Source organism: Sylvia atricapilla, chromosome 2 (assembly GCF_009819655.1).
Source record: "Sylvia atricapilla isolate bSylAtr1 chromosome 2, bSylAtr1.pri, whole genome shotgun sequence".
Lineage (NCBI taxonomy): Eukaryota > Metazoa > Chordata > Aves > Passeriformes > Sylviidae > Sylvia > Sylvia atricapilla.
In genome coordinates, this window is record NC_089141.1 from 36,666,272 (window position 1) to 36,686,457 (window position 20,186).

The 20,186-nt window shown below is 39.2% G+C and overlaps 1 protein-coding gene across 5 annotated transcripts; it reads right to left on the reverse strand.

Annotated features, from left to right (window-relative positions):
- Positions 1-7,216: 7,216 nt before the first annotated feature.
- On the reverse strand, positions 7,217-19,938 carry FAM76B (family with sequence similarity 76 member B). Of its 5 annotated transcripts, none has more exons than XM_066312943.1 (10): positions 19,742-19,938; positions 19,568-19,632; positions 19,038-19,092; positions 17,224-17,379; positions 16,148-16,344; positions 14,142-14,189; positions 13,862-13,942; positions 13,056-13,188; positions 10,318-10,419; positions 7,217-9,676 (listed from the first exon to the last, which is right to left on the reverse strand). In XM_066312943.1, the coding sequence occupies exons 1-10, from the start codon at positions 19,844-19,846 to the stop codon at positions 9,587-9,589; spliced, it is 1,032 nt and encodes a 343-aa protein (XP_066169040.1). In that variant the 5' UTR covers positions 19,847-19,938; the 3' UTR covers positions 7,217-9,586. The 5 variants fall into 5 exon arrangements, with proteins under 5 accessions (XP_066169040.1, XP_066169039.1, XP_066169042.1 ...); XM_066312942.1 differs by having other exon boundaries at positions 13,056-13,191; positions 19,742-19,937; XM_066312945.1 differs by lacking the exon at positions 14,142-14,189 and having other exon boundaries at positions 13,056-13,191.
- Between the last annotated feature and the right edge of the window lie 248 nt (positions 19,939-20,186).

Genomic DNA, 20,186 nt, shown 5'->3' on the forward strand with positions numbered 1-20,186 from the left:
CAATGGGAAGTCTAGACTGACTGTCCCCCTTGTGAGCAGGGTGAGTGGCCCAAAGTGCCAGAGATGTTCATTCTGGTGGAACTGGTCACTGAAAATATCTCAGCTTGATCTTAAACAAGCTAACAAAGGTGTAATTTGTGCAAGTTCTGGTCTACCCCTCAGGGGCCCACCTCCTGCATCACCTCTTCCTTCTCCAATGTTTCCTCATAGACTTTCCCTCTCAAGGCTTCCATCTTCTGACTGGCCATCAGTAGTGGTTGCTGTGAGGCTGGCAGCACACATTCTAGCACCCCTTCAGAGGGACTGAGAGAGAAAATCCTCGGCAGGATGAGCACCGGGCAGTTCTGCCTGCCTCTCTCTTGTTTAAGAGCACAGAGCCCTTGCTGAGGCACTGTGTTGAGCTTTCTGGGGTGTGCAGTGCTGGGCAGCCATCAAGACCTATGCTCCACTATGAGGTAACATGTGGTGGCTTGATGTGTACAACCTCTGCCAGTCTCCTGGAGAGTGGCTGCAGGTGGACATGGGCTGAACCTCAGCCATCCCAGTGCGTGGGATGAATTGGAGTATAGACTCACTCCAGGGTGGGCCAGAACAGCTCTTCCACTAATGCCAGCACCCAAAAACTGGGCATTTTTACTGTTGGTAAAAAATAGCAAGAGAACAGCTGGAAATGTATTTTACATTAAGGAGCTGATGGTCCTTTTTTTTTCCCCCCAGAGGTTCAGTGACTAACATATTGACTCCTGGCAGAACAAATCTTACTGCAAAGAGGAAAAGTCAATGGTGCTAATTAGCAACAAAGTGGTTTAATTGAATAAAAGTGCTAGGAGAATCTTTGAATACACTGGTCCTTGAGGGCAGAGTCTTTAAATCCTAACCCAATGAATGCATTAACAAAGAAAAATTGTCGCAGAAATTGTGATAAAATGGATCAATTTATGGACCTTTTTGCCAGAAAATGCAACTACGATTACAACACTAGTAAGATTTAAGAAACAGAAGTTAGGCTAGAGGAAACTTCCAATGGCTTCATATTTATTTCTCGAGAAATTATTTTCTGTCAACTACCAAGAAAACTCTTTCATGTTCTACTGAAGAAACATAGATATTTTTAGACTACATAAATTACTGTTTTTATAAGCTCGATTCTATTTTAGTAAATAATATATCAATATCTGTGTTCCTAAATATAGCTGAAGAATGAAAAGCATGTTTTCTAAAGCATACTCAATTTTTGTCTTTATAAGATAAAGCATGTTTATCAGCCTGATACCAATCTTGACAGTAGAATCAAGTTTATGAGTACATTCTGAATCACTATAAAATTTGTATTTACTGCTTTCTACAATTATCTCAATTACTTATTGTTTTTTTCCCACACTAACACCTAGTTTACTCAACTTAAAATGCGAACTATGACAGAATTATGAATGGATTAAGATGGTATCTGATTTTTGCTATGATTTCTGTATGCCTCAAGAACAATATCCAGTGAGTTGTTGCAAAGATACTTTTCTGGAAAATAAATGCACCTGTCCTCATGATAGCAAGTCAAAAAGAAAGTTACATTCCTTATTCAAGTGGAGAACTATTCTCCTGACACAATGAAAGATGTGAAGAGCTACTCTGTACTGGTGGTTTGCTTTTTCAACTGAATTAATAAACTAAAAATATGTAATAATATAAATATTGTTCAAAAATACATAATAATCCGCAAAAGTTCCAAAATGGTGCTTTTTTGACTCTTGACTTAGGATTTTGATACACATCCAAACCCAGTTTTAAGAAAACAGAAGTTGTTTTAGAAGTGCAGCGCTTGGGACTTCACTGACAAGAGCAGATTCAGACTGAATGTGAACTACAACTGTACTTCAACCATAGACACTTGACAAAAGGTGAGAGGTATCTATGGATAAAGGGAAAGGAGCACTACACATAGTCTTGAGGTCCTACATGCTTCACACCAAACTTTCTCAGCACACTGTCACTAAACATAAAACAAAACAATGCAAAAGGGCTTAAGAAATCTGGGCAGCAAGATAAGTACTCTTGAGAACTTTACTGTTTTCCAACAGACTTGTTCCTGACTTTGCATAGTATAAGAATTATATCATGTTGGCAACAGATTAGCAGGAAACAAATAGATGGGAAGTTACATCTCCTTGGTCTCCTTGCTACCAAAATTAGCTTCTAGAAAACTTCTTCATGCAAAGCTGTTTCTTTAACAAGCTCAGCAAACTATCTTGATGGTTAAGTAACAATCATACATATAATTTGGTATGTTTCTCTAGTGCAGCATTATGCCTAGCAGGTGAATGGCTATTACAAAAAATGTTGGGTTTTTTTTTCTTTTTTTTCTGTTCTATTCAAATGAACTGAACACTGAAAGGGAAAAACTGAGCACATCAAAACATGGTTTACCTATTTTTTTTCATTAAAAAAACCTGTATTTTAATAGATGAAGGGGAAAAATTTGCTCTGTTTAGATTTCAGAGTTACAGGGCAGTTGAGGTTGGGAGCATCCTCTGGAGGTCCTCTGGTCCAACTCTGTTGCTCAAGCAGAGCCACCTGGAGCCAGTTGCCCAGGGCCATGACTGGGCAGCTTTTGAGTATCTCCATGGATGGAAACTTCAACACCAGCTGGGCAAGTTGTTCCACTGCACAGCCATCCTCACGTAGAAAAAGCATTCCAAAGTACTACATTCAGCATTTATGATATTCTCATTTTAGCCTCACTGTTGTATTTGAACAGGAACAGCTATCCACTGCTGCACAGAGAGCAGAACCATACAATGTGGGGTTTAAGCAGCATCTAGTGGCAAATCTTAGGTAGACAGCCATCTTATTTAGCTCTATTCTCCCTTAATATATTTAGCATCAGGAAGTAAGGGAAGGGAAGCATTCCATCTGTTTTGATAAACATGATCCACAAGTCTGCTTGCTTTAAAGAAATCTTTACATATCTTTAGTGCAAACTAAGAGAATAAAAACACTGTACTAATCACACTCTAAAAGCTGGAGTATATTTTTTCACTGGACAACAAAGATCGAGGTATTTTCAATGAAAGAATGAAGATACAATTTTCAAATACATTTTACTAGGCATTTTTTTAATGCAAAATAGTATCATGCTATTTTTCTGCAAAATAGCATCACACATCCTCCAGTAAGAGGAGGTGTCAAGTGCTCCCTCCACTTTCCAGATGTTATAAGATAGTTGGATGCTGTCCTGTGCACAGCCATCATAAAGTGTACCTCAGTGATAGGGAAGGTCATGGAGCAGGTCATTCTGTGTATAACGTGGCACATTCAGGACAACCAAGGGATTAGGCCCAACAAGCATGGATTTAGGAAAGGCAGGTCCTGCTTGACCCACCTGACCTCCTTATACGCTGACCCACTTAGCAGGTAAGGGAAAGGTTGTGGATATTGTCTATCTGGACTTTAATAAAGCCTTTGACACCATTTCCCACAGCATTTTCTTGGACAAGCTGGTTGCTCATGGCTTGGACAGGTGCCCTGCTCACTGGATACAAAACTGGCTGGATGGCCAAGTTCAGAGGGTGCTGATGAATGCAGTTACATCCAGTTGGCAGCTGGTCACAAGTGGAGTTCCCCAGGGATCAGTATTGGGGGCACTCCTGTTTAATGTCTTTATCAATGGTTTGGAGAAAGGGATTGAGTGCCCTTAGTGAGCTTGCAGGTGACACTGAGTGTGATTGTTGATCTGCTGGTGGGCAGGAGGGGTTCACAGAGGGAGCTGAACAGACAGATTGGTGGGTTGAGGCCAATTATACAAGGTTCAACAAGGCCAGGTGCTGGGTCCTGCACTTGGGTCACAGCTGAAAAGACCTGGGAGTGCTGGACAACAGCAGCTGAACAAGAGCCAGCACAGTGCCCAGGTGGCCAAGAAGGCCAATGGGATCCTGGTCTGGATCAGCCATGGTGTGACCAGCAGGACCAGGGCAGTGATTGTCCCCCTACACTGGGCACCGCTGAGGTCATACCTCAAATCCTGTGGGGCTGGAGCGTGTCCAGAGAAGGGCAGCGGAGCTGGGGAAAGGTCTGGACCACAAAGGTGATGAGGGCTGACTGAAGGAGCTGCGGGTGTTTAGCCTGGAGGAAAGGATTGACAAGGAAATATTGCTCTCTACAAGCACCTGAAAGGAGGTTATAGTGAGGTGATAGTCAGTCTCCTCTCCCGGATAACAAATAATACGACAAAAGGACATAGCCTCCAATTGCACCAGGGAGGTTTATAGTGGTTATTAAGAAACATTTCCTTATGGAAAGGGTTGTTAAGCATTGGAACAGGCTACCCAGAGAAGTGGTACAATCACCATCCCTGAAAGTGCTCAGAAAACGTGTAGATTTTGCACTTAGGGACATGGATTGGGGGTGGATTGGCTGGGTTAATGGTTGGATCTCCATGATCTTTTGCAACTTAAACTCCATGACTGTACGATAAAGGCTTTTTGCCTATAGTAACTTTATTGAATGCTGCACCCTGTCAGGTAAGTGACCAGCAAGCAAATCCTTGTAGATCTTGAAGGAATGATTGAAATTACTGCTCCTGGTTCTGTTTTGTAACATTCTCTGCAACTACAGCATTGCAACAGGTTGTATGAGCACTACTAGACTGCTTCAGTGGAGTCAGCTTCAATTAATGTGTTTGCCTTTCAGCAGTGGTTTAAGTTATTCCAGCAAATACAGCTTTACAACTCTTTCCCTTTTTGGAAGGCTGTAAAAAGTTTCCCAAGGAACCTCTATAAATAAAATTGAAGACATGAGTTGATGCATCTGATGAAAGACAAATTGTGAATGCTCTGCACCTCTTATTGAAATAAAGCAAAACACATTTATCTGCTGATTCTAATAAGGGAAAACAGGGTTTTCAGCCCTCAGTTCAAAATAAATTGCTCTAAAGTGGGAGAGGAGTTACAACAGGAGGTAAAGATCAATTTGCAAATTCTAATACCCACAGAAGCCGTATGAGGAATACATTCCTCTGACCCAGTCTGTAATGAGATCACCTGGGTCCAAACTCTCACCTATTTGTCAGTCCAATCTCTTTTTGTTTGTCCACAAGCCTTCTGTAGTCAAAAAAAGACCCTATAAAAGTAGTCTTCTGCCTACACTTCCGATACTGACCTTTTGTAAGCAAAGGTGATGCGGGTTTAACTTTAGCCTTCAGTATCCTCCAGAAGCCGGAATGCCTGTTTTCCAATTGACAATTAAAAATTAATGTACTTACCCAAGCACTCTGAAGTCAGAAACCCTTAGCAGAAGGAAAATGGACACTTCACAAACAAATCTCTATTTTCCCCTGGCTTGCCTAGCACATCAGCATCCACTTCAACCTCCTTCAGTCAAAATGCAAAATGAACTTCACCCACCAGGAGATACACTGAAGGGAAATTGCCAGGAGCAACAAGGTCAGTTAGAACAATGCCAGTGTACTACAATGAACATTTTCAAAGGCAAACAGACAAATCCAGACTTGTTTTCTGTTTAGGTTAAAGCAAGGGAAAATGTCAATGATTCATGTGCTGCTGAGTGACATACCTTCAGGGACAATTTCTGTCTAATGTGTAAGAATAGAGAGATAATCACTTGGAGTCATATAGTAAAACTTGCACCATTACCTAGCTGGAGTTATGGTATGCAGTGGTCTGTTGCACTTTTACCTGGGGTTGTTTTTTTTTTTTTTTTACTTACAGAGTTATGACTAACTGCTTATAAGGTGGATGTTACATTGTACAGCTTTGTATTTCAATTTAATCAAGTGGTTTATTCTGTTCATTTCTAAAAGCTGGACTCTAGTATTGCTAAAAACTAACAAACCCCAACAAAACAAAAAATCTATCTCCCTTAGGATAGGAAATGCTGCATTTTACAGATACAGAAAATACGTATCTCTTAAAAAAACCCCAGCTGTGTGATTCAGTGCATTGCATAGACAAGTAACATGGAACCTCAGAGGTCTCTCTTCCCCATTAGCCCTGACACCTCCATTACCTTCCCCCTTTTCCCAGGAGCACCAAAAACATCTCCTTTCACCTCAGTAATCCTCTTGTGTGATACCTCATACTTCTTCCGTGGGATTCAACAGAAATAATTTCACGTATCAGTACCTCTTTCATGAGGAAAGCTAAAGCAATTGCGCATAATATATCAGAAAATGCATCTTCTACTGCAGTACCAATATTTAAGAAATAATTTGAATGAACAAAAATGACATGAAAAGCTTCCACTCCATTTCAAAAGCTATAGTTCATAATCATAAATATCCGTTTTTTCATAAAAATCAATGTGAATTCTGAACTTTTGTAGGTACTAAAGACTATTAAGAACTGCCTGAATGCCCATACACAGGTTATATCAATTTAAATCTTCTTTAAGGAGATTTGCTTCAAATGATGCAAATCTCTTTTCAGGAGTCAATTGGTTACATGGCCAGTTACACACACTTTGCATGTGTCATGTGGAAGCCACACTTAAAATAAGTACACCACACCTAGTTTTGACTTGCTCTCAGCTTTAAATGGCTTCAAAGCTGCTGTTTGCAAGTCTGCATTAAAATGAGTCTAACAACAATCCAGTATTAGAACAGCATTTTGTTCATTACTATACCTAACACAGCATATCAACCATTTTGAGATGCTCTGAAACTCAAAGATTCTTCCCTTCTCGGTCATTGCCTTGACCAGACAGATGCAGAATCTTACTCTTTGTTGGACATTTTTTTCCCTCATTTTGAACTTTAATTCTTGAATGAGAAGTATTCTTCTGGATTGTGGAATGACAAAGATCGATTACTGACAAAAACATAAAATGAGATATACAATTTGCAGTATCAGTGCTCTAAACAATGTGACTGACAGCCAGCAGGATGCTGGTGTGGGCACCTAACTCCTCCTGACACAAGAAAGGGAACAAAGAAATTATCAATGTCACTTCACATGTTTTTCTTCTATTTCTTTCTTACATTTCCATGTATTGTAATTCTGTTGTAGAAAACAAAAATATTTTCGTGAGACAAAGTAATCTGTAGTTCTAGTTTGTTACAATCTGTAGACAGATTAATATTAATTTAATTATATAATTAAGTATTAATTTCTGCCCAATTTTTGGCCACAGACTTTTAATGAGTGATGTAACATGAAAGATTAACACAAAATATGAATTTTGGAATAATTTCTAGAGAACAGATGAATGTTTTGACAAGATTTTATTGTGAAACATTGGATTTAGAAAAGGTACAAAATGTCAATGGTCGGATGTGTGCCAGTACAGTATTTCAGTAATCTATACATGTGGACAGCTGAACAGCTTCACTGCAGAACTTGGATTTGGACAAACTATCTAAAAGAGGGCTGCAATATTCACAGGCTTAAAATACAGAACTTGAGCCAAAATGGCCATTACTGGTCAATGCTAATCAACATCTGGAAAAGGCTAAAAAGCACAATACAGTACAACAATTTCCTCGCAGATCCACGTTTAAAGAACATCAGTTTATAATGTCAATAATCTACAGCTCCAGGACACAATTCTCAGGACTGGAATTCAGTCGGCTAGTTAAGAACTTTAAAAAATTAATGTTAAAATTAAGATTATGTAAGAAAACCCACAGGTATTTAATTAGAACTAAATACTGTGAAACCCCTAAAAATTCTTCTGACTGGGATTTATAAAGTCAATTACTTCTGATATAGAACTTCTGTTCATTTCTTTAGAATATGAGTCACTGTCAAACTGGGAAAAAAATGACCCAAATACTAATTCTGAATTAATAAAAGTAATAAATTTGTATACTAAAAAAATTAATAACAACCCCAAAGATAGCAGCATTCTATACCCTAGTTTAAATATCTTTAAAGAGGAGCTTTTAAAAAACTTACAAAGTTGATTTTAGGGTACAAAAATACACATACATGATATGAAACAAGATAGCTCAAGCTTTTCATGTTTTTCAGTAGTCTGTTGCTGCTGGAACTCATTTGAACGACTGAGAAGGTGTACACAGTTCAGTACCTGGGTGAACAGCCCAAGGTCTATAGACTTTCATTCTTTAAATAAAAATGTGTAGCTGTTTCTACATAATTAAGCTTGCTGAAATATCAACAGCTACCCTGTTACCTGTCAGTATCCAGAGCTGACTTAAACCTTTACCCATATAAGTCTACTTCCTTTTATACCGATTCATAACTTACCTTCCTGAACAGACACCTTGGGGTATACTAAATTACTGTTTAATAGAAATTTCTGAATATGACTCATGTCCATTAGGAGCAGAGCTAAACTTAAACTGATGTAATTTAGAATGAAAATCCACCCAAAACATTAAAACCCACCCTATGACACCACATCCATTCCCTTAATTAATTTCAAGACCATTTAGTTTTGGCCACTCTTTTCTCATGGTGTATCTTCAGTGGGGGATGTCAATCTTGCAATTCACTGAGAAGAATCACCATAAGATACAACCAAGTACATTAAATCAGACCAAGGGGAATAAATGCATTTAAAACTCCGAGTGTGTATCACTAGCTAAGGATGTAACATTGGAGTCCAATGTCTGTTATGGAATTAAAATTAGTGCTGTGCCAAATGGGAAAAAGTATAAACAAACCACGAAACTCCAGTGTGGTAAAAAAACTTTTTGTTCAGGAAGTGTTTGGCATAAGCAGCACTAATAAAATTCTACACCTCACAGACACAAGCTACAAAGGTTATCTAAAGCCAATATTCACTGTCCATCAATCAGCTAGCCAGCTCTTAATGCTGCCTTGAGCACTGCACTAGCCACTTTGATCTTTGTTTTAGATTCCTCTGTACACACATTTATATTTACATAAAACATTTATTAAACATGATCTTAAAACATAAAAACCTTATGTACAAAATACCAACATTCCTATAAATAAACAGTTGGAGAAAGGCACTTGCAAGAAAAGTCTACAGTAAATCTTACAAAAAACCACACTGCCTCTGTTACTGTACAATAGATAATCTTTCAGTCAGTCCCTAACACAAGAATGTAAAACACTAATTACTTGTTATAGCTAAGAATATAACCGTTACAGTCGTATTTACACATACATATATGCCTCTTTTTAGTTCCACTTGGGAGCACCATGATTTCCATTCCAAATTTATATTTTCATACAAAGTAAAAGAAGAGTTGCCAGAAACCAGTGTTCAGTGTCACTGCAGATTCATAAACTTTTGGCTGACATCAGTGTAGTTTAAAAGACTCATTTGCTACTTTGTAAAAAGTACACCTAGTTTGTTATTGCATGTTGTCCTTTCAGAGAGAGCTATGTTCTCTATGCAATTGTTTAATACTATTGCTGGCAAAAGGTTTCCAATATCAAAAAAATAAAAACATTCTTCAAGCCAGTTGAAGTATTTCATCTGAACAGTAACTAAAAAATGCTGCATATTAATTATAAAAACATGTAGGAAACATGCCAACTAATCTGGTGTGCAAAAATATTTTTTCCACTACACAGGATTTTAAGGGCTTCACAGAATTACTCAAATGTACATTGAGTAGCAAACCCCACAAAGAACCAGTTCCTCAAGGAGATGTGAGGATACTCCCACTTTTATCAAACTTTTTACCCTTTGACAATGCTGCGACCTGTTTGAGCAGTTCTCTGTTTTTGGCCTGCAATACAGATTAAAAAAGTATCAGTTACTGAAGTAATTATGTCATGCACTTAGCATTTATGAACAATTTCTCAAAATCTACATGCTAAGAACATTCAGAGAAGGTAATAATCCCTTTTCAAAGATCTGTATATGTTTTTTGATATGCATATTCTGTCTTCAGCAGAGAAAATAACCACATTCCCCATATTGCAAAATTTAGTATATCCACTATGGCACTGACTGTCTGTTCAGTCTGTAATTTGTAAGGCAACTAATTCAGGCTTTCTTCCTGATAAAGTATGCTTTAGCATGAGACATCTAGCTGTCAATGCGTCAATGCTGAGTCCTTAAATCAGATCCATAAGCCAATGACAACAGATAAATTGCCAGAGAACAGATACAAAGAATAAACTTTGAGAAAGCATGTGAGGTAAGGCTTTACATTCTAGAGTTAAAAGAGTGAGTTTGACTCATATGGAGACTGTTGACTGCAGAACTGCTGTACCATGCATCCAAAGGTAAGCATGGCAATGACCACTCATGAATGTGGCACTACTGTATCGGAGTGAACAGTCCTGAGTGAACAAGCTGAATGAACAGCCTGAATATATGATTCCATCTGAAGTATTTCCCAAGTATTGAGAAGCAATTACACACCTGCAACTGTTCCACAGTTTCCTTGTGAGCTTTCTCCATACTGTTCATCTTCGTCCTCAAGTTAGACTCTTGGTACTGGAAGTCTGCCTTCAATTCTGTCAACTGAAAAACACAGATGCTATGAAGAGTCCTTGAACTGCAACAGGGTACATCTTCTAGTCAATATATGAAACCTTTAGCGAAGGCTCAGGAAACACCATATTTATTTACTGTTGCAGTATTGACAGCTCAGCACTTGAGAAGCAGTTTGAAAAGTCTGTGTACCTGCTTCATATGTAGAAAGGAACTGTAGTCCTGTAACTATACTATTTGCTCAGGATTTTGTATAAAAAAGGCTAAACCTCAACAAAAAAATTCAAACACAAGACTGGTGATTTATATTGTTTGCTGTTCTTTCAGCTGGGGAGATACTTATCACACTTTTCAGCTACATCTCTCAGTTACATGGTTTGGTAACACTCAAAAAAATCTCCCCAACAAAGACAACTAAAAGGATTCTTTTGTGTCCTTTTATGCTACATTTTGTCCTAAGCAGAAGGATACATACAATGTATACATTCCAGATTTACTGGACATGAAGCTTCTTTGCTAGCAAAGATGCCTGCCATAACAAACTAGAGCATATCCTCCAAAAGTGAGACTGCTATTGCCAACCATATGTGTCAAATCACATTTGTGAAACAGATACTGTTCAAAAAAAAAAAGTCAAAAAATGGTCAAGAGCAAGTGTGTTGCTACAACAGTAGATAACTCACTGAACACACACTGCTGCTCAAGGCGTGCACTTAGGGCTGTTGTAGACTACCAGGTATCCAGTGCAAATGCACATGTCATACTAAATATAAAAAAACCCCAAGTGGTAGTGTTGCACCACAGTGACGTATGCAACTAGATGAGCACACACACTACCTGTGAACACTCAGCAAACTGTGGTCCCCTCCTATGACGTGAATGAAGTCTCAGGGCCCCGCGGTAATGTTGTGGTTTCTTGCTACCGTTTTGTGCAGAAAGACAAATAAGGCTAATACTGCAAACAATAAGCACTGATAATGACATGGCTGATACCCTGACTCATAACAGAAAGTGATGAATGAGTAGTATCCATAAAGCTGGTGTACTGAGCTGGTTTTGTTGCCATGCTATACAGTTCAGAGGTGTTACCTTTCGAGCATTCAAAACTGTTCAAATCCTGCCCCTTCACAGGACTTTAACAGGAATGTCCCACAGGTATGGCTCAGGCTTTTCACCCATTACATGTCTTTAAATTTACTATCACAAAATTAAAAAAAAAAACAACCCTGCAGTATGTTCATCTGTTGTAATTTTTTTCTGCTATGCAAACAATGCATAATGTGTTCAGCTTTTCTCCTCCCTGCAGCAGCTGAAAAAGTGACATTCTGAAAGTGAAGACTACATGCCTGAAGGAGACCAAGTTCAAAGAACTTTGAAGTCAAATAGTTTTAGCAGTGGGGATATTAAAATCACTAGATGCTCTCCCTATGGAAACAGCACAAATCAAGTCACTGCAGTGGTTATGCAGAAGTAGGTGACATTTCCTTACCTACCACTTTTTTAGCTTTGCCCAGTAGATTAAAAATAAAAACAGGTAAGTGAATTTCCTACTGATTCATGATCTTCTCCTGGCTTTATAAGAGAGATCAGGGCCTAATGTCCATCCTTTGAAGAAAACACCTAAAGAGAATCCATGACAGACCGTTCAGCTCTTTCACAGTGAACACTTAAAGGCTTGAAATAGTAAGTACTTCCAACCCTAGGTATATTTTAGCAGTGAAATAAATGAAAATAGGTTCAATATCCTTTACAAAACACAACTATGTGTAGAAATGAAGACACTGAACCATGGTTTAAAAATGGAAGCATTTTCCTTTCAGTATGAATGAATCTTTCTTAGCCATCAATGTTTGGTAGGCCACCATGCATTCACAATCAAAATATTACTTGAAAATATAATAAATTTGTTTGGAATACCATTCCATAACCTACTTAATCCTGAACAGACATTCTACAGCCACTGTTACAGTGTCTAGTTATCCAGAAGGCAGAGAAATAAAGTAAATGCAAATCAAAGTGTGCGTTTGTTGTTCTCTTTTTTTGTTAGTCACTAGTTTGTTTGAAGGGTGAATCTCCTGTAAGCGTTTTGCTGTAGCGACTTGGGCCTGACTATTTCACTTAACTTTTGTTGATTGACAGCCCCTTAATCCAAGCTTTTCTTCTAGTCTCTGACTACCAATGATGACTTGACAACCCACAGTACACATGCTTATCAATCCTATAAAAACAAACCACTTAATTTTCATACACCACAAATGTAAATTTGGACATTGACTTATTATGGCTAGAGTTGCTTTCATTTAAAAGTACATAAAAACTATGCTAAACTCAGAATGTTCACTACTCTTCACCATGACTCAGTTAAGAGCATGTAAAAAATGCAAACCACTGTCTAGCACTTTATCCATGACCTGTGGCACGCTGCCTGAGTAACAGGCTTCTTCATGGCTGAAGTGAGGTACAATGAACTACTCTATGACTTAGAGACAAAATACATTCATGATACAAGAGTCCAAAATTTTTCCTTTAAATGTTAAGATCTGATTAGCTGCTATATAAAACAATTGTATCTGCCTTTGTTTTATCTTATTGTTTTGACATTTTTAGGAGACTACAAAACAGAAAACAAAATTTTAAAGTTCTTATTAAGCAGGTGTAATTTTTACCTTTTTATCTTTCTCTAAAATAGTCTGATCTCTTTGCTGCAGAAGGCGTTTAAGTGACATTACTTCTTCTTTCAGCTGACTTATGAGGACAAAGTTGTCAGTTCCTCCACTGTCTGCAGACTGATTTATAGAGCTACTAAAAATGAAAAACTATAGTTATTTACAGCATTAAAGAAAAAAGAAAAACACTTTTAAAAAATTTTTGAATTGGACAATTAATAATTCCATAAACAACCTTAAGGACTAATGCAAAAAAAGTATGTACCTGACAGAAATGGATGCAACTGGCAAATTACCTTACTAATGGCACACATTACATACACCTGCAGAAATATAATTCAGTATTAGCTTTGAGGGGGACAAATACCTTTTGACTGAAGCAGCCACTTTAAACTTTTATTCTGACCATTTGGCCAGAGAAAGAATAAAGATTCAGTCTCCCACATTAAGGTTCAGAAGAATTCTCTAGATATTGGGTCAGCTTAAAGCAGCAGGTTCTATCCTGCACCTAACTGATAAAACAATTCCCGATGTGAAGGAATAACACTCTGTTGGTAGCTGTTATGTTGTACATAAGCTTTGTTTAATTTGGCCCCAAACAGCTTGAAAGCAGGATAACAGTACTAGTTTTCTGCTAATAAAGTAACTTAATTGACTGACAGCACTCTGATGCCACCCAATAATCCATCTGGCAGGACACAAGTTTCACATCCCTCACTCTTCAGACAGACAAAGAAATGCAACTGGCCACAACTCAGTGCTCTCTTTGGTTGAAATGGCTCAGCTTTACAAAAATGCAACTTTACCTATCTCCATTTGATGGCTTGGATTCCAGTTTGGGTTTTTTCTTTGGAGTTTCATTCTGAATAGCTGCAGAGGATTTATGGCTGAAATCAAACAAAATGTAAACCTAAAGCCTCATACTATGCAACCCTCTAATATCACCATTTGGTACATGTGAAAAAACTAACTCATGCTCCTAGGTGGAATGCTAGAGACTAGCCAGAAATGCAAGAAAAAAGAAATTCTTTAAATGAAAACTGCAAGATAAATCAAAAGAAAATTAATAAATGATATCGTATTTACCTCTGTTTCCATAGTCCCTGATCTTGTTCTGGACTCAGATTGCTGATTCTGAAATATGTGAAATGTACTTGGTAACTGATCAAACACGCCATTATTTGTAAGTTTATGCGAATGGTAGCTGTACTTGAGAAAAATCCTTCTATCCTAAAAATCTTAGTACAGGGAGCATTTATACGTTTTCAGTTGGACACTGAAGTTCCTGACCATGCTTTTGTATGTCAGGATGCTAACAAAAGTATTTCTTGGCTAAATAGCTACACTATTACAAGTCACAAGGGATAGACCTCAAGACTGATGGCTAAACCTTTTTGCTGATACCTCCCAATTTTTGTGAACTTTGTCTTGTTAATCTTGTACTCAGCAAGCTGGTCTTAAGCAGCTCTCCTGGGATTCCCATACTGCCATATGAACACTGCCTGAAGCGGTGCTCATTTGGTGCCATAAGAGTAAAGGTAAGTTTTGGATCCCTGAAAATAACTGCTTCTCAGGTGTAACCATTTGCTTTCAATCGGTTCAAAAGCAACTAATAAAGAACACTGATATAGGAATGGTAGAATGTATAAGATTGCACTGAGTGAAATAGTTCAAAGAATCTGTATTTCTATCTCACTGTCTCTATTGTTTGATCTTAACAATAACCAAAATGGACGGGGGAAAAGAGTCATGCTAATCAGACCAGAAGTAATGGACCTGTGCAGTCCACAAAAAAAAAAAAAGGTGGGAAACCAGGAACATTGTGATCTGTATCGATATGTGTACTTTTATAACTCTTGAGTATATCAGAAGCTCTGTTCCACAGTAAAGAGCTAATTTTTTTATTTAATACTTACTGTACTTGTGCCAAATGTATTAAATTGGATTTAACTTTCCATAATTCAATTTTCAGCCGAGATTTGAAAGAACAGGAACAGTACATAACTCTATGCATGACAAGAATATTTTTTTCTTCAAATTCCTAGAACGCTGAATCTTACTTCTCTCTTTTTTAAAGTGAAAGCATGGGCCTTTCTCTTTTACTCATTATCAGTATAATTTCATCTTGGTTTGCTTCTATCTTTAAGTCACAATTAGACAGGCAAGTTTCAGACAAAATGAAAAATTAAGAGCACTAGAAATGCGAAGTTTAGAAGGAAAGTGTCTGTGTGTCTGGGATCAGGGTCATTACCATTGCAGACATAGTATTTACTATCAAACACAAAAAAATAAGTAGTTCTGAAGCTATGCTACCACAAATCTATCAATGAAAATAAGAATCATGACTACTATTACAGCAGCACAAAATCCCAAATGAATTCTGGGGCTTATGACTAAATACATTTGATATGTGCATTACACTTGGTAGGCTGTTTATGCCAGAGATGATGTGCTGAGGATAGTTGCAGAATGTGGGACAAAACTATGAAAAATGTTATTAGAACGACAGTAACTGAACTGAGAGTTCTTATGTCCCTGTGTCTGTATCACAGCCACTCCCAAGCTGCCTACTCCAGCAAGACTTAATTATAAAAGCGAGTAAAGAGTACAAACTGGTCCTAGACTGAAGGTAATCCCACACTGTTGATTCTGCTTCTCTCCTTAATTGTGAGTATTTGTACACAAATAAGTCAGGTTGAAGCAAGTCAGGATGAGGATTCTCAATGCCAATACACACCTTTGGCAAATGCATGTAAAATAGCAGTTACCACACAGCAACTGCTGTGTAGAAACCTAAACACAAGTTTACCCTCAAGTAACTTGTTTCTATAGCCATTCCATGAGTCTTTTTCCCACACTCGTTACCAATTTTAACATCAACTAGTTTGACAATCACCAAGAATTCCTTTTTTTTTATGAATCACCTTCATTCAAACTCTATGAATCCAAGGATTTTGACAGATCATAAAGAGCAATGCTCTACTACTGCTTTTGACACCATGTTTTAAATAGTTTTTCTTACTATCTCAGTACAAACAGAACACAGAAGATGAAGAGCTACCAACAACTATTTTAGTTTTTGAAACACTTACTTATGATGACTGCTGCTGTGACGATGGTGATGGTGATGATGATGGTGGTGTTTTGAATGATGCTGGTCTTTCTCAGTAAGAGATGAGGATGAGGAGTTAGAATGTGAAGATCCCAGGCTCTTCCTCTGTTCTTTTGTCTTCTGTAGCACTCTCTTGTAGGACAGCGTGCAGAGCCAACACAACAACTTTCCATCAACCTTTTGAGAAATAATTCAGGTTTTATTTCCAAGTACACTGCAATATTTTCAAGGAGATTTTGTTTCACTTCATCCATAAACTCTGGGAAAAAACAGACATCTTTGGTATGAAACATCACTATTGTATCTCTAATATATGCAAATTTCTTTTAGTGAAGCGGATCTTATTCCACTTGTCATTTAAAGTTATGCTACAAAAATCCTAGAAATTTTTGAACCTGTTCTACGTTGCAGAAATAAAAATAACTTTTTTAGTATAGACACCATGTGCCCTCTCTCAGCCTGTCATGCTGCAGGCACAATCAAGATGTCCAGCCAACATGTTACTTGTACCAAGTAAATTCTTCTGTAAAAACTGCATTATTCTTGGGTTCAGTCAAGAGGCTTTTGAGGTAATTTTCTCAGCACTTTCTGGAATAAGAAAGCGGCACTCACCAAAGCTATTTAACAAAACAGAACACAAAGGGCTGCTCAGAGCACTCTACCTCTCAGGTGCTTAAAGGCAAGGAAGGCAGATAAGAAGTAAAGTGACAGATTCAAGTTTTGAACATACATGAGATCCAATGGATAGGAAAATAAAAGTAAAAAAAAAAAATCAAAACATGAGGAACTGCTGAGCTGCTTAACTTCTGTTCCTCAGCTACAACTGTCTGATAACACTAATGCCTATTTTTAGAAAGACTGATTTAATTAAAAATTAGTTCAGTAGCTAAAATAACAACTGCATGTTACCAAACTTAATTCAAATATTGTAAAGCACTGATCAGCAACTTTAATCTAGTATTACAGAACTTAAGGTACATTCCTGCTGATTCTTCTCCTCTGAAGGAGGAACACTATTGTCAGCCTAAGCCATGAGAGATGAGGAACAAAGCCTACCTTCCTTCTTCCCTCCTCTTTTCGATCAAAAGCACATTGCTGTTTGCACTGCTCACAGGTCTGAGGCGGGCCATACTTCTTCTCTGAGTTGGTGCAACGCTGGCATTTTGTGCCAATAAATGCTGCAATAATGTTACAATACTGACAAGGCTTGGGCTGGAAAAAAAACAGTTGAACTGAAGTCAATACATTTGTATATTCAGTAATGAACACAGGTATTTCGATGCACATAATGATGCTTCAAAACTAGTAGGGCTTCAAATAACTACCACTACACTACCTTAATGAACCTTTTTCCTACTATTTTTATATTTAGTACTAAACTTTTCCTCTAAAAGGATGCTTCTTCAGTGGTTAAAACCAGCCTGGAGTTTCCATCAACATCCAGACATAATAAAAGAAACACACACATCTATCTGGTTACCAACCTCTACACCTACTGCTTTTTATGTTTTTAAATACGTTGACATTTTCTCTCAGTTTTACTACACTATTTAAGAAATTATTAGAAAACTTTAAAAGAGTAACCAAGTGATTTTTTTTAGACTGGAAGTTTCTGGTGGCAGAGCTTCCCTCTCCTTTGCACAGCTCAGGGATTCAATAACCCAACAGTTCCAAGATTAGTATCCTAATCCCTGCAATTCTGCAGGAAACTTAAAAAACAAAACTAACAAACAAAAAAATCCTTACCACCAAACAAAAACAAAGTTCAGATTTATCTGATCTAAACTATTACAGGTCAAGTTAACTTTTGTATCATACGCTCAACTAGACAAAGTGCTGAAAAATAAAATTTATGTTAGTTTTCATAGGTTAGAAATGGCTGATTATCTTCAGTTTCTTGATGAACTACTGATTGCTGTAGTTGCAATTGTTGCTCACTCTGTCCTGTAATTAATTTTGCTGCATTTTAAGCTGTTGAAAGCACTTCTTTGTTCTGTTTACATACACTGTCACAAAGAGCCTGACTACATACCAACAGCCATTACGTTTCTCGGATAAGTTGAATTTCAACTAATATGGTTTATGTCAAGCATAGTGAAGTTATGCCTCTTTGTTTTGCAACAAATTATCTTAATACCTCCTAAAGACTTGTATCTGCAGGGCAGCTCAGATACAATGTGTGCATTCACATAATAGAAAAACTCATTATTCCAACAGAACTGAAGCTAAAAACCAATATGAGAAAATGCAAAGTAACATGAATATACATAGTATTTGTACTTACTAGCTTAACATGCAATTTTTAAGACTTACATAATATAAACAATGTGGTATTACTAGATTTTCACATTTACCACTGGTTAAGAACAACTACAGCTAATGGTCTTCCTGCCAAGAAGCATGTGCTTACGAGAATATGCAGGGAATAACTTAATGTGCGTGGCATGAAAAAACATTGTTTTGTCACAAATAGATATATTGAAATTATTAATAACTGTTAAGCTATATATAACCCAAATGGATTTCAATTTGGGAAAAGAAAGGTAACCCACAGAAGAAACAAAGAGATATCAATCTTTTCCATCACCTTTCTGGATGGCAATCTATAGAATGGTGATTTGCTTGTTTGGTTGTTTTTTTTTTTTGTTTTGTTTTTTTTTTGTTGTGTTTTGTTTTTGTTTTTTTGTTTGTTTTTTTTTTTTTTTTTTTTTGTTGTGTGTTTGTTTTTGTTTTTTGTTTTTTGGTGGTGGTGGTTGTTTGTTTGTTTGTTTTTCCCGAAAGGAAATAAGATTAGTTGCAAGAGAACTTTGTTTTCAGTTTGCAGCACAAACAAGCTCCACTTCAGCATTAAGAACCAAGTGACTACTCACCGTTCCGAACTGCTTCACGTTTTGGGCACATTTCTTGCATATTGTGTTGGTTTTGCTAAAGAGATAAAATGGCACAACACTGAATTAGGTGACAAACACGCACTTTGATATTCTACCCCATGCAATTACCTGCAAACAGAATCAGAGAAGAGTTGGGTGGGAAGGGACCTCCAGTCCATCCTCCTGCCAAGGCAGTCACCTTGAGCAGGAGACACAGGACCGTGTCCAGGCGGATCCTGAATGTCACCAGAGAGGCAGACCCCATCACCTCCCTGGGCAGCCTGTTCAGTGCTCTGCCACCCAAAGTGTAAATAAGTTCTTCCTCATGTAGAAGTGAAACTTCTTGTGTTTTAGTTTATGGCCACTGCTCCTGGTGCTGCCGCTGAAAAGAGCCCGGCACCACCCTCCTGACACCCGCCTTGGCGATGTTTATGTGCACTGATGAGATCCCCTCTCAGCCGGCTCCTCTCCGGACCAGCCAGGCCCAGTCCCCGCAGACGCGGCGGCCCCCGAGCAGACGCCGGCCGTACCTCTCCTGCTGGAACTCGGAGCGGCAGTAGGTGCACTTCACGATGGGGTGGGCGATGCGGCACTCCTGCGGGGGAAGCGCCGCGTTACTGCCCGGCCGAGCCCCGGCCCGCGCTCCGCCCCCGCCCGCCGCCCCGCCAACAGCCCCGGCCGGGGCCGCCCCGCCGCCGCCGCACCTTGCACAGCTGCTGGCCCTGGGAGAGCTCCTCGAACGGGTACCGCTGATTGCACTTGGTGCACGCATAAAGCGCCGGGGCGGCCGCCGCGCCCGCCGCCGCCATCCGGCGGGGCGGACACGGGCGGGCCGAGGGAGGGGAATGGGGAGGTGCCGCGGGGGCGAGGGACGGAGCGGCCGCCGGGGCCGCCGAGGAGGAGCCGCCGCCGCCGCCGCCCCCGTCCCGGTGCCGCTCCGGCCGGTGCCGCCCTGGGCCCCGCGCGCCGCCCGCCCGCGTCCCCCTTGTGTCGGCGGCAGCGGCGTCACCCCGCGCGCGCCCCCCGCCCTTCCCTCCCTCCCTCCGCCCCGGGCCCGGGCTCGCGCTGCGCCCGCGCAGCCAATCGCCGCCCCGCGCCAAACCTGCCTTCGAACGCCGCCGCCCAATCGCCGCCCCCGCCGGCCCCGCC